We start from the raw sequence: 12,950 nt of genomic DNA, 5'->3' as shown, positions 1-12,950 counted from the left end.
CTCTTTCAGCATTTGAAAAGGCATTGGGGGTGCGACTAAGGGCGAAAACGCACGGTCGCTTGAGCCTCCTTTCTTCCCTGTTCCAGCCAGGATTCAGCCAGGATCGAACGCACGGACGTGCGTTCGATCCTGGCTAAATCCTGGCTGGAACAGGGAAGAAAGGAGGCTCAAGCGACCGTGCGTTTTCGCCCTAAGAGTGCCTCAGCCCACTGTGCCTTTGTGGCATTTTAAACTGCCTTTAAATTGGCAGAGGCAACCACGAGGACACCATCCTTAGTCGCATCTAGTTTGTACTTCCTCTGAAATGCTGTTCCTGAGGTCCAGAGAGCCCAAAAGAGGTTTGGGGAGCTGTGTAAGGCAGTACAGTTTCAAATGGTGTTATCCAGGTCAAAAGGGCTTTATTGTTCATTGATCTGTTGGTTTTAGGTTTAAATTGGACTAGGGCTGTGTGTGTTTTGGGTATTTGGATATGATGGTATGTTTTGTGGCATTTTAATAATGCTGTAAGCTACATTGAATGTTGAATGAAGGCAGAATATATATATTTAAACAAATGGAAACAAATGTTAGATGAAATTTAGAATATGTATGATGAGGAAAATCTTCAATTTAATGTTACAAATAAAGCACCAAACCTAGTAGCACAACAGAAATACTGAGAGAGTCCATCTCTGCCCACACTGATATCTTTGGCTTGTTTATTACATGCAAGTTATATTGACCTGAAAACCAGTGAGATTTAATAACTGGTTTTTAATAGGCTCCCAATGGCTGTCGTGACAACTTTCAGTGTTTTTGGTTGAGGCCGACAGTAGAAATAATTGGACATCGGAAACAAAAAACTAATTCTTATGCCTGCCATAGAATATTAAGAGACATTACAATGCACAGCAGTCATTTTAATTACAGGGCTCTTAAAGAAAAAAGCTGTAGACTTTGAAGTGCCCCTGCCAAACAAAAAAGATCCTGAGCAGTAGATTCCTTTTGAGCTGCTGTAATAATGACTGTGTATGAAATAGGAAGGCAGGAGTTGTGCAGTTTAGATTATTTTTATAAAGGTGCGCATACTTCTTTCACTGTCTAAGGAACGTAGCAAGAGAATTTTTGGCAAAGTTATATTTGGTCAAAAGGAGGTTTGAATGTCTATGCCAAGATCAGCTTTGCAATTTTGGATAATTTTTGTATATGAGATCATTTTACTGTATTGCTACAAAAGCTCTTAGTAGGTGTAGTTCATTGTTTAAATAAATTGATTTTACTGTGTGAACTGATTGAAACCTAAAGAGCTACTATTGATGCCCTCAAAGGTTTTGGGCACACCCAGAGATTTTTTACTCTGTCCTTGAGCCATGAATCCTCATGCTCTATCACAACTTGCCCCTTCAGTTTTCATCCACTCCTCAGCATGGGAGGCTACTCTTTGGCCAAAACAAGTCCATATATTCCTCAGGTTTGTAGAACTTCTTTTGCAGTTTTTAGGATTTCAGACTGCACATGCATCATTATTGAAAACACTGTGAACCCAATACAACTTTACTAGTAGACTTTTTTAAAGCTACAAGAAGTAGAAAACCCAATGTTCTGATTTCAGTATAAATGGCTGTGTGCGTGTGCACACACACATGACAGGCTCAGATTACGTGCTACAGCTCTCACAGGTCAAGACATGGGTGCCTGTCCTGACTCACTGTCACACAGAAGAACAGGGTATCTTGCCTTAACAGTGCTCTGTTGGTCCATTCAGCTCTGGAGCATTGTGAAGGTGGGAGGAGAGGCTTCCGACGTCCCTCCCCCATCGTTTTTGCCAGCCCAATTGCCCCTTTTCTGGCTCCTTGTGTCTTTCTCCTCCCCCCTCATAGCACTCTGGAGCACCAGAGCGCTGTTAAGGTAAGATACCCTGTTCTTTTGTGTGACAGCGAATTGGGACAGGCAGCTGAATCCTAACTGGTAAGATGGTAACATCTAATTTGAGCCTCAGCAGGTTGGATCCAGTGGCTTCCTCCTGTTGGAGGATGGCTCCTCACTTAGCAGAAAGAGGACCCACCCCAGCACCTACAGTGTCAAGTCCTTTCTGTTCTGTCCTTTTTTGTGATGTTATGTCTTGCAGGTAAACATTCAGCCTTCAGAGTGGCACCGCTCTCTGCTGCTTCCTCAGTCTTGGGCAGGATTTATGGAAAGAACATTTCATGCAGCTTTGCAAGTAAGACAGCCTTGTTTGGGGGTAGAGTATGTGTGTACCTGAGCCATTCAGGATAGGGGTGGGCTGGCTTTAAATGTAAAATTAAATTCATGTTCCTGGTTTATATAAGATAAGGCAAGAGAAGAGCTTCATTTTTTCAACATATACCGTATATACCCATGTATAAGCCGACCCGCATATAAGCCGAGGTGCCTAATTTCTCCCCAAAAATGGGGAAAAATTAGGCACCCGCGTATAAGCCGAGGGTCGGCTTATAACCCCCCCCCCCCGCGCGCGCAGGCTTACCGGTACCTTCTGGGCTCCTGGAGGCCGGCCCGGTGGGGCCGGCGTAGCGGCCTCCCTGCAGCCGCAGGGGGCCTCTAGAGGCCGCTCCCGGCCGGGAGAAGGCGGCGGGGGCGGCTGGTCGGCCTCCCCGCGGCCGCAGAGGGCCTCTAAAGGCCGCTCCCGGACGGGAGAAGGCGGCGGGGGAGGCTGGTTGGCCTCCCCGCGGCCGCAGAGGGCCTCTAGAGGCCGCTCTCGGCCGGGAGAAGCGGCGGGGGCGGCTGGGCGGCCTCCCCGCGGCCGCAGAGAGCCTCTAGAGGCCGCTCCCCGCCGGGAGAAGGCGGCGGGGGCGGCTGGGCGGCCTCCCCGCGGCCGCAGGGGGCCTCTAGAGGCTGCTCCCGGCCGGGAGAAGGCAGAGGGTGCGGCTGGTCGGCCTCCCCACGGCCGCAGAGGGCCTCTAAAGGCCGCTCCCGGCCTGGAAAAGACGGCGGGGGCGGCTGGGCGGCCTCCCCGCGGCCGCAGAGGGCCTCTAGAGGCCGCTCCCGGCCGGGAGAAGGCAGAGGGTGCGGCTGGTCGGCCTCCCCACGGCCACAGGGAGCCTCTAAAGCCGCTCCCAGCCAGGAAAAGACGGCGGAGGTAAGTTCCCCCCTCCCTCCTCCCTCCCCCCTCTACCGTATTGACCCGCGTATAAGCCGAGTTCGGCTTTTTCAGCCCTTTTTTTGGGCTGAAAAACTCGGCTTATACGCGAGTATATACGGTAGCTTTCAGGAGAGTTTAATACCTTACAGATATATTAGACTTTCTCTTTTCTACCCCTGTCCCCCCCCCCCACACACACACAACAGCCCATGACTTCTCTGACTAATGGGTTCTCACTTGGGAGACTGTGTATAGGAATAAAGATGTAAGAACTTCATAGGTACCTATTTCTTCACACCTTTGTAGAAGTGTGTACTTCAGTTGAATCCATCGTTCACAACTGTGTGAACATATGCGACAATGACAAATCAAAACCAGATTAGCTGGGGCTAATCCACTAGAAAACTATTGTTATAATTTTTAAGTCCTTTCAAGCAAAGACATTTTTTCCTAAGAATGGAATTTAAGTGTATCCACAAACGGAAGCAGAGCATAAAGTCTAAGCGTTTGGATATTGTTTTCAATTAACTTTTGTCAACTTTTGATGAATTAATGCCTTTTGGTTTTATTCTACTTTAAAAAATCCAAATTTACCTGTTCAGTAAACTGGGGGAAGGAAGAATGTGTTAAAACCACTTATTCTGTTTTTCTAGGTGTTGGAACATGTGAACATGAATTTCTCTGTAATCTAGCACCACTCCTCAAAAAAAAGGGCTGCCTCACATCATAAGCTGGACAGATGTTTGGCCATTTGCTAGAATTGGTTAGCACGTGCACTACTATTTTGGTTGTGGGCAAACATTGGTGTGGAAAAAAAATCACCAGAAGTCTCAAAAACAGTAGTTTACCTCTAGAAAATGTCCCATGTTATAGCAAAACATATTCCTAACTGACCCAGAAATATAACGCATGACTATAAGACCCAAAAAAAGTATTCTTGTTTTTATATTTCATAATACATATAAAAAACAGCCATTTTAGGTCATAGCCATCCATTTAAAATACATCCCATGAAAATAGTCTCTTTCTATTCTCCTGCTGTCTTTAATTTGGAAACTTTCTTCCTTAAATTTCAGAGGCAGTTCCTATAAAAATGTCTGATGAATTTCAACAAAAATCTTTTTAAAACGTTATGAAGGCTAGGTGAACTTTGGTAATAAAACAGGAAATAATGATGTAGAATAATAATCTTGGCAGGTTTTGGTTAGCTGGTACTGCTGCTAATACTTGGTTTACAAAAACCTACCTACATAAAAAAACCATCCTAATCAGGATTTTAAAGTAATTAATGGGGACTAATGGTGTCATCTGTGCTCTTAGCATAGGCGTATCCTCATTCTTCAAAACTGGAATTCTGTCACCTAACACATACTTTATTATGCTGGAAGGGCTCATAAAGAGCAATTTGATTTGATCGTGGAGTGGACCTCGGGGGAAAGGTTACATCTGTTACTCAAGTGTTCCCCATAGAAATCTCTGGATTACTACCCATGTAAGGTCTCCTGCTGATTTATGTTGTGATTGTGCAGGGAAGGCAAGCAGAGCTAGAGATGCAGTTAAAGCATGGGAGAGAAGGACCCGAAGAGTTACAATACAAACAATTTACAGCCTGGCTCTGGTAAGGGAACGTCTGTCTACTCCTCATCAGTTGAAATGGTGGTGCACACGTGGGGAAAAGAGCAAGGAAGACACTTCAAAGGATTTAAAGTTGCAAGTTTGACGGACTGTATCAGTGTTGATGATGAAAAGCAGATATGATCTTTAGCTTAAAGGGAAATGGCAAGGACAAGGTAGTGTAAGTAAGAATGACTTTATTTGCCGGTAGCTCTACTTTATTTGGTAGCTGAAAATTCTGGTAACAGTAGGAGCAGTGCATTGGAAAATCAAGTTGGTTTTCTTTGCTTTGGTATAGAGATTTCTTTCCAAATCCAGATAGAAAAGGCATGTGTACTTTTAAACATCAACATTATATGATTTTCAGTCTTAAATGTCTTGTAAGGGAATGCCCATCCTGTCATCAAAAATCACATCTAGTGTATGTGTATGTGTATATACACTCTAAAAATATGTTTGCATTAATTTTATAAAGAAGCTTGAGATTGTTTGACAAGGAAACCATGAGATCATCAAGATTGTTTACCTACTTCCAGGCTGCCCAGGAACTTGAAATTAGGATGAATGCATACTCTGTAACATCATGACTACTAGGAACCATCTTTTTTTTAAAAAAGGGGGGGATTGAAGCAAACTCCCAAAGTGATGATAAATTTCTATATACTGTGTATAAAGTTGAAAATTGGTACACTTACAGCCACAGATGTTCTAGTCAAAACTTTATTATTACTTTACAACAGAAGCCAGTTCTCCAACCCATAACAAGCTAAGCCACATACTATGGGAATTCCATTACCCCTTCATATACCACACACGTGAATCAGACTTGGATTACAGGAAGTTTGGTTTCTAGTAGTTGCTTGGAATGTGTATCTTGGATGTGCAGGATGGAAGTTCAATTTACTTTGTGCATGCATATATTTATGCAGTATCTGTGTGTGTGTGTGTGTGTGTGTGTGTACACACACACACATATATATATATATACATATAAATAAATTATTTGTGTATATATATATATACACACACACACACACACATACATATCCTCAACACACACCCTTTGCAAGAGTGTGCTGTTTCTCGTATATTACAAGCTTTTGCTAACAAGGACCATCTTTATTTTTGTTATGGCTAGAGTATGGAACAATTTAAAGTGCTTTATAAATATTGTATATTATTATACTGATGCACCTTCTTTTAGAGAAAATGAAGTATTAGGATTTCAGTAAAATATATGCAATACTTCCAGATCTTCAGTGTAATAAACAGAGCGTAATTCAGAGAACGCATTAGGAATGCTTAAGGGCTTGTGTGTGTCAAGTGGGACTTCTAAATTATTTTCATTGAAACTTCATGCTGCTTATTTTTCTCTTTTCCCAGGGTCAGAGATATGCTGACTGATGTAATCAAGGGTGCTTCAAAGTAAGATGGTTTTCTCTTAAGAGGGTAACACTATTTCTTCAAGCTCTGTTCATCAGAGTGTAGTGGCAAAGTTTATTTTAAGGTGGCCCTTCTATTTTGATACAGAGGGCCTCCTGGAAGGGGAAGAACTTCTGTGACCTTTAGTCCTGCCTTGTTTAAGATAGGAGGGATCCTGTTGGAGAGGGACCCATTTTTGGTTTTCTAGGGCTGAGAGAAAGCAGGGGAAGCAGAGGTAGTATGTTTCACAAACACACACATACCCTTTGTCCTGTGAAATACTCTCTCCGTACCTAATGACAGCAGAGCAATCACCTAATGACAGCATAGCAATCGCCCATGAATCACCCATTCAGAGTGATTCTCTTCCAGCCCTCATTCTGATTTAGGTTCGCTGAGTTGCCATACAGCCACATATGATTGGCTGTGTAATGGTGATGCATAAGCAACCCCTAATTGGCTGGAATCAGTTTAGGAGTAAACTACTGTTGGTGATGTTTAAATGGCATTGAGACTGGGGAAAAGAAGCAGCTCTGAATATTTGACCAACAGTGAGCCGAAGAAATAAGTATGTGTGTGTGTGTGTGTGGGGGGGGGGGTTAGTTTCATGAAATTTTCTACCCCTCTGCATTTTGCTGTGATTTTTTTAAAGGGGTGAAAAGTCAGTGTAGCCCTAGTTTCTTCTGCCCTCCTTCCTAATATGAGACCCAAATGCCACTTGAAAGTGAAAGACCCAAGTCTTCACATGTGGCTCAGTCTAACCTGTCTAAAGCAGTGGGTGAGAATGTGATCTGAAGTACCAAGGGATATATAGGTGTGGAAACTAAACCATCCTCCTACTTGCTACTCTTTTCCCCTTCAGTCCATGTTCTGAGGCTGTTGATATTTTTTGCCCTCCAGCTTCATTGTGATAAATGACGTTAGTGTTATATGGAGAAGAAAAGCATGAGGGCAGGGCTATAAAAGGGAATTATGGGATTATTACACTTCCCCAACCTGTACTATATCTTTCATACTTTAGATCACACCCTGTATTTGGGCATTATTCAGACAGACCTATTTTTGACAGCATGGGCATGCTGCCTTCTTCATATGTAACTTGCCACAGTTGGTCCTGGGCATTGGGGGAGAGAGAGAGACACTCTATTATACATTCTCATTATTCATATTCTCAGAGTAAAGTTAATTTTCATGAGACACACATGGAACAAGGGTGGTGTTGAGCCTCAATTCTTGTAAATCAATCAGAGGCACTTCTATGGAAGCCTGCAGCTTGGGAGCGGGGGGGAGCCTGGTGAGCAACATCCAGATTCAAGATGGCTCAGTGGAACATAGTGGTTGGCTGAAGCATCCCAGCCAAGCTGGGTTGCCCCCAGGAGGTTGTTTCAATTACACTGGCTTCTTAAAATCCTTTACTTGTAGGATTTATAAGGTTATATAAAAGGCCTTCTGATGGTTGGTGGAAAACAGAGGAATCAAGTGTTCAGAAGTACTCAGGTTATTTCAATTTGGCCTGAATCCCAGTACCTTCAAATCTTAGTACCTTCAAAGGGAAGGTATTGGTGCTCTCTGATCCTGTACATTAATGATGGTGTGTAAAAATTCTTTTTCACAATATTTTTTAATGAATTGCCTCTGGTCAACCTTCCTGCAGTCTACATATCCCCCATGCAGAGAAAATGGGAGCTGCTCCCACTCTAGTGACATCATCTTCATGATCACTATCTACAACAGAGAAGTAATCTGATAAAGACTACTCCTTCTCCCTTTTTCTGATTGCCAATGTAGAAAGAAGTTCATAGGAAATCCTTTGAGCTGGTGAACATGGTTCTCTGTAAAACAGTATCGATGTCTAACATAATCACTGTCGTAAATTGTATTAAAGTCCACAAGCTTTGCTATTCTAATATATTTCTTGATGCTTACAAAATGGTTTGAACAACTGAAATAGATCTCCAAGGGAACAGCCAGAAACTCTTCGTCCCAGAATGCTTTAAAGCAATATTGTTCTGGAAGAAATTTCTAAAGGAATTCTGCAGCAAAGTCTCATAATATTTTTTTTTAAATGCAATTTGTGTTAATGAAAACTTGGTGAAAGCCATTCTCATCCTGTGCGAACCTTCTGAGCTATGTTGGGACTGAGTACCTTCTGAAGTGACCTATATAACTGACCTATAATTTTCTTCCTATTATGGTGTGATCTTCTGCTTCTCTTGTTTTATTCACAAATGGCTTAACATCTTCAACAGGGACAGCCCTGTGGTGAAAGGGAATTGTCTTCTAGCGTTAACAGGCCTTGCAGTGGCAGTAGCAAAACATGAGAAGGGGCTTTCTTCAGACACAGAAGAAGGACTCGATGTGAGTTAAAGCTTTTGGTTGTAGGTCTTTAGTTTTCCATGCTTAGCATGTTAGTGTAACTGAATGTGAAATGTCACCTTCATCAGTTCCGGTTCTGGTTTGAAATACCTTTGTCTGAAACCTTATTGGAAAATGGGCAGTTAGTGTTATTGGGAACAAAACCTGTCCTGTTAATTAGCAAAACTTATACATTTTGTCCAGCTGAGGCTACAAACGAAGCACAGTTACATTGTAGTAAGCTCCAGTTGATATCAGTGGGTAAAGAGGGTTAGAACTGTGCTGTAAATCTCTTTAAACATACAATTCTTTTGTTCAAAATGCAATCAATTTTGGCGCATATATACTCAGCGTATATACACAGTAGTAATAGTCAGTAATACAGAACATTGGTATAAAGGTAGACAATTCATACAGCAAACTGTTAGGATTAGGCCATTTAGCATCTAAATTTCTGTCACTGACTGAGATGTCCTGAAACAAAATATAGAATTGGGCAAATATTTAGGTGAGTTTGAATAACTGGGGTGGATCCAGCCATCCTCCAAGCAGCTCCCTCCAGCCTAAGGAGACTTCTTCTAACTTAAGTGGCTCTTCCTCCAATGGAAGAGCCACAATTTGGAGCAAGTCTCCTTACATTGGAATAACGCATCACACTTGAGCCAAAAGGGTTGGTGCGGAATAAATACACACATTATGCTCAGTGGAGTGGTAGGAGCTACCCTTCTAAATGCTTATGGTACGTCTGCTATTGCTTTCAGATTGAGCCAGACTTTCTTCTGACCAAGCACTGGATCTCAATGGTCATAGATACTCTCCTTAGTATTGTAGACAGTCACTATCAACCTAAAGGTCGGATTTTTCCATGGTTTTATCAGGTCAGTAAATTTTTGTAGATTTACAAGAAAAGTTGAAATTATAATAATTGTATGATGTTATATCTGGAGAACAGAGAGGGATTTATTTAATCTTCATATGAGAAGAAGGGGTTGGATTCTACAAGATTTCCACTTGTGGAGATTTCCACTTTCCACCTTCCGCTTTCCTTTGCAATCCCCCCCTCTCTCAAAAGCTGGTACTGTGAATCTGTGCTTTTTGGCACAGGGAACTGCAGTTGGATGTAATAGCTCACCTCTCTTGCGCAAGCAGAGAGCTCATAGAATCCAACACATGGGCTTTTAGTGGTATTTTGGAATTACAAATGGCATCCATTCTCAAAGTAGTAACTATGGAATCCCTTTTTAATTCCAAAAGACATAGCTTGCTATGACTCCTTGGTTATGCTCAGATTCGCAGAGAGATCATAAATAATGCTTTTGTAGTATGTCTGTGCTTTCAATAAGGTGTACCGTTGGCAAATGAAAGCTGAGGAAATCAAACTCCCAAAGCCATGGATCAGCTGCTGAAGAGAGGTATTTGCTTGCTCATTGCCTCTGCAGAGCACACAAACACCTTCAGCCCAGGAGTATCTTGTGGTAGAAACTGAAGTCGTCAATGTGGCATCCATGGGTAAAATGGTGCCTTTTGCAGTTAAATGGTAATGGGAACCTGGTTTTGCAGCTTGGCTCTGTTTGTCTTCTTTATGGGCATCAGTTTGCTTGAAACTGCTTCACCATAGCTAAAGTTCTGCCACCTGCAGAAAGAAAGTGTAGGAAGAGAAACAAAAGTTTAATATTTGAGGAACTGGAAGAGATGTCTCACCTTGCTAGCTCCTGCCACATATAGAATTCTTTCTCATGCTCATTCTTTACAAATCTTCAGTTCCCCAAAGACTTGCAGGTTGTCAAAGCTTACTAATTTATCCAGTTAAAAGTAACCAGTGTGGGTGGCCTTTTATACAATTATGCTATTTCCTGAAAGTTTGTTGGCCCCTTCAAACACTGAAATCTTCTATTTTGCCTACTGAAGGTTTCATTTAATTGAAACTTTATTTTTAAAAGATGCATGGAGTGGGGAGGGTTAGGGCTGCCCATGCCAGCTGTTTGTGGTGGGACCCATTCCTCTTTTTCAAAATTCCAGAGGTCCCTGCAAGGGCTAACAAGGTTGGGCACCCCACTGGAGGGAGATAGGGAAAGATCATATCACAGGTGAAAGAAGAAGTACAGTGCACCAGGTGGGCAACGGCTGGTAGTGAGCCTTGAGTAGGGTGAGCAGCCATAGGTAAGCTGGTGTCTGGGAGTGAGACATGAAAGACTAACTAAGCAGCAGATGCCTCTTAGAACCTGGAGTTAGTGCCCACCAAGGCTAAAAGCTACATTTATAAGCAACTTGCGGATGCCACTGAAAATGGTATCCCTATGTCATATTTTTCTTCCACTCCATGACATTTAAAATCATTCATCCCGTGTTGTGACATCATCGTGTTGTGAGTTGCTGTGAGTATCAGCCTATGTGTGGGGCACAGTATTCAAACTTGCAACATGGAAATGTTACATGGGATCAATTAACCAAAATGTGCAAGTGAGACCAAGAATTCAGTACAGGGCTGCCATTTTTGGCAGCATCCCTGTGTTATCCATGATTTTTAGCTCTAGTCTAAGAGCGGTGGAAGCTCTTTGAACAATCTTCAGTCAGTTTGATGGACTGCAAGGCCTAATATTAGGTTCAGGGCTAGGTCAGGGAGTCCCCTTTCGATATTTTCCTAAGGCTGGAAATAATTAGCCTCTCATAGGCCTCACCCAGGAAAAATGTCACCCAAGGGAACCTTGGGGCAGCACAAAGCCCTTTAAGTCTTAACTGGAAGGAGGAAAGACTGTGGTGTATTTTCGTGATCAATATAACAAAGCTGTTTCTTTTCTGTGACTCGTAATTTCTTGTTGGGTGGGTTATGAGAAGGATTTTAACATGATCTTGGATGCAGTGTTGCAAAAAGATTTCTGTTCACCCAATAGCTCCCTATTTTTGTTGCTGGCCCTGAAGCTCAATGTGCTGCTTCCTCATTGTTACAGATCTCCCAGCATGGATTCTGAGCCAGGTCTTTCTGGGTATGGATTCACAGCAAAGTAAAAATCACACACACACACACACATGACTTTCACCTGCCTTGACTTGTGAAAACTGAGCCTGGGACAGGCCTCTGATTCCCTCACAGTGAGAGAGGAAGAGAGAGTGCTAAATGTAGAACCCCCTGGTGCTACTACAGTTAAACAAGAGGGGCAGTTCTGTAGTACTGAGGCTTCACACTGAGCTCTCTTGTTTCTATTCTAACCCAGTCACTCTTTTTAAGTGCCAAGGGAAAATGAGAGAGCTGCATTGTTCTCTTCCCCCACTGTTTCACAAAGAGAAAGGATTTGATGTTGCCTGGAGGCAATTGTTACTTGCCACAGGTGACCCAGCTAATTGCAAGAGTGCGCTGAAATGCTCTGGGTGTCCTTGCAGGCCACAAAATAAAAGCAGGTTGTCAGCTGTAGGTACTGGAAGCGCTGCTGTAACAAAAGTCCTCTGTAATGTTGCTTCCTGCTAGGTAGGTCCCAAAACAACAGTGGCATTCTCTGTCTTGCCAGCTCTCCTGAAGATAAAAGTTCTGAGGCACAGCCAAAGAAGTCCATCTGGTTGTTAATTGTGTGAGATCTCTGTGCTCCAAAACAGCTCCCCAAAGGGTGACTCACAAATGTCTTGAAACACTTAATGGAACTACTGCAATCAGAATTGTCGTGTGTTTAGTAATACACTGTAAATTGTAAGTTCTCCACTTTTTATAAAAACGGGGCTCTTCCTTGCAGCAGGAAAAAAATCACTTTCCTTCACATTTCCTATTGTTTCCATTGCATTTTTATATTTTCTCGTAAGTGTGCATTGCTATGCAAGGCATGGGCTGCATTTTTTCTTGTAATCGCAGGGTTGCTTTTTTTGCTTGTGTTGGGGGGTATCATTTTGTGCTGCTGAAGTTTTTTTAATTCCATTGCTATAGTTGTACATTTTATAAGGATCTCAGTTCATATGCTTTTAACTATTGTGAGCTGTCTCTAGAGTACAGAGATGTTGAAGAGGGTGGTGTGGTACAAAAATGTTTTAAGTAAATGTTCTCAAATGAGTAACGAGTCTTAAAAATTAAGGTGTGCTAATCTCTTCACATTCAGTTATTTGCCATTTCTGCAGAAGCTGCAAATATTCCTATGTTTGACACATCCTTTTGTATAGAGCTATATGGCTTTTCCCTTATCCCCCTCCCCAATAGACTCTCAGTGAATTCCAGTAAAGCTATAATTATGGAATTAATTAACATTCACAGTGACATTTTTATTTACATATACAGGAACAGGGTCATTCAGTCCTGTCCGCTTTTTTCCCCAAGTGAGGTTTTTTTTAACTTGCATTTTCTCTGTTGAAAGCCTATTAATTGCTTATTTCAGGATCTGGAAACAAGTTACTAGCAAGCAAAGCTACAGGCACTAGTGCTGTCTCGGTTAAATTTATAGTTGCATCATTGTTAGATTTCCTAGAATTCTGTTCAATGGGA

The 12,950-nt window shown here is 42.3% G+C and overlaps 1 protein-coding gene across 3 annotated transcripts in view; it reads left to right on the top strand.

Moving 5' to 3' along the window:
- The window catches only part of FOCAD (focadhesin), a 161,658-nt gene that overhangs the window by 103,801 nt on the left and 44,907 nt on the right, over positions 1-12,950 (top strand). For all 3 annotated transcript variants that reach the window (XM_056848240.1, XM_056848241.1, XM_056848239.1), the window contains 5 exons: positions 2,108-2,200; positions 4,630-4,718; positions 6,098-6,139; positions 8,386-8,494; positions 9,253-9,369. In XM_056848240.1, coding sequence (XP_056704218.1) covers positions 2,108-2,200; positions 4,630-4,718; positions 6,098-6,139; positions 8,386-8,494; positions 9,253-9,369 — 450 coding nt within the window. The remainder of the gene's footprint in view (positions 1-2,107; positions 2,201-4,629; positions 4,719-6,097; positions 6,140-8,385; positions 8,495-9,252; positions 9,370-12,950) is intronic.

The sequence above is a fragment of the Euleptes europaea genome, chromosome 4 (assembly GCF_029931775.1).
Source record: "Euleptes europaea isolate rEulEur1 chromosome 4, rEulEur1.hap1, whole genome shotgun sequence".
NCBI lineage: Eukaryota > Metazoa > Chordata > Lepidosauria > Squamata > Sphaerodactylidae > Euleptes > Euleptes europaea.
The sequence above is the reverse complement of the archived record's forward strand: the minus strand, read 5'-3'. Positions and strand labels throughout refer to the sequence as shown.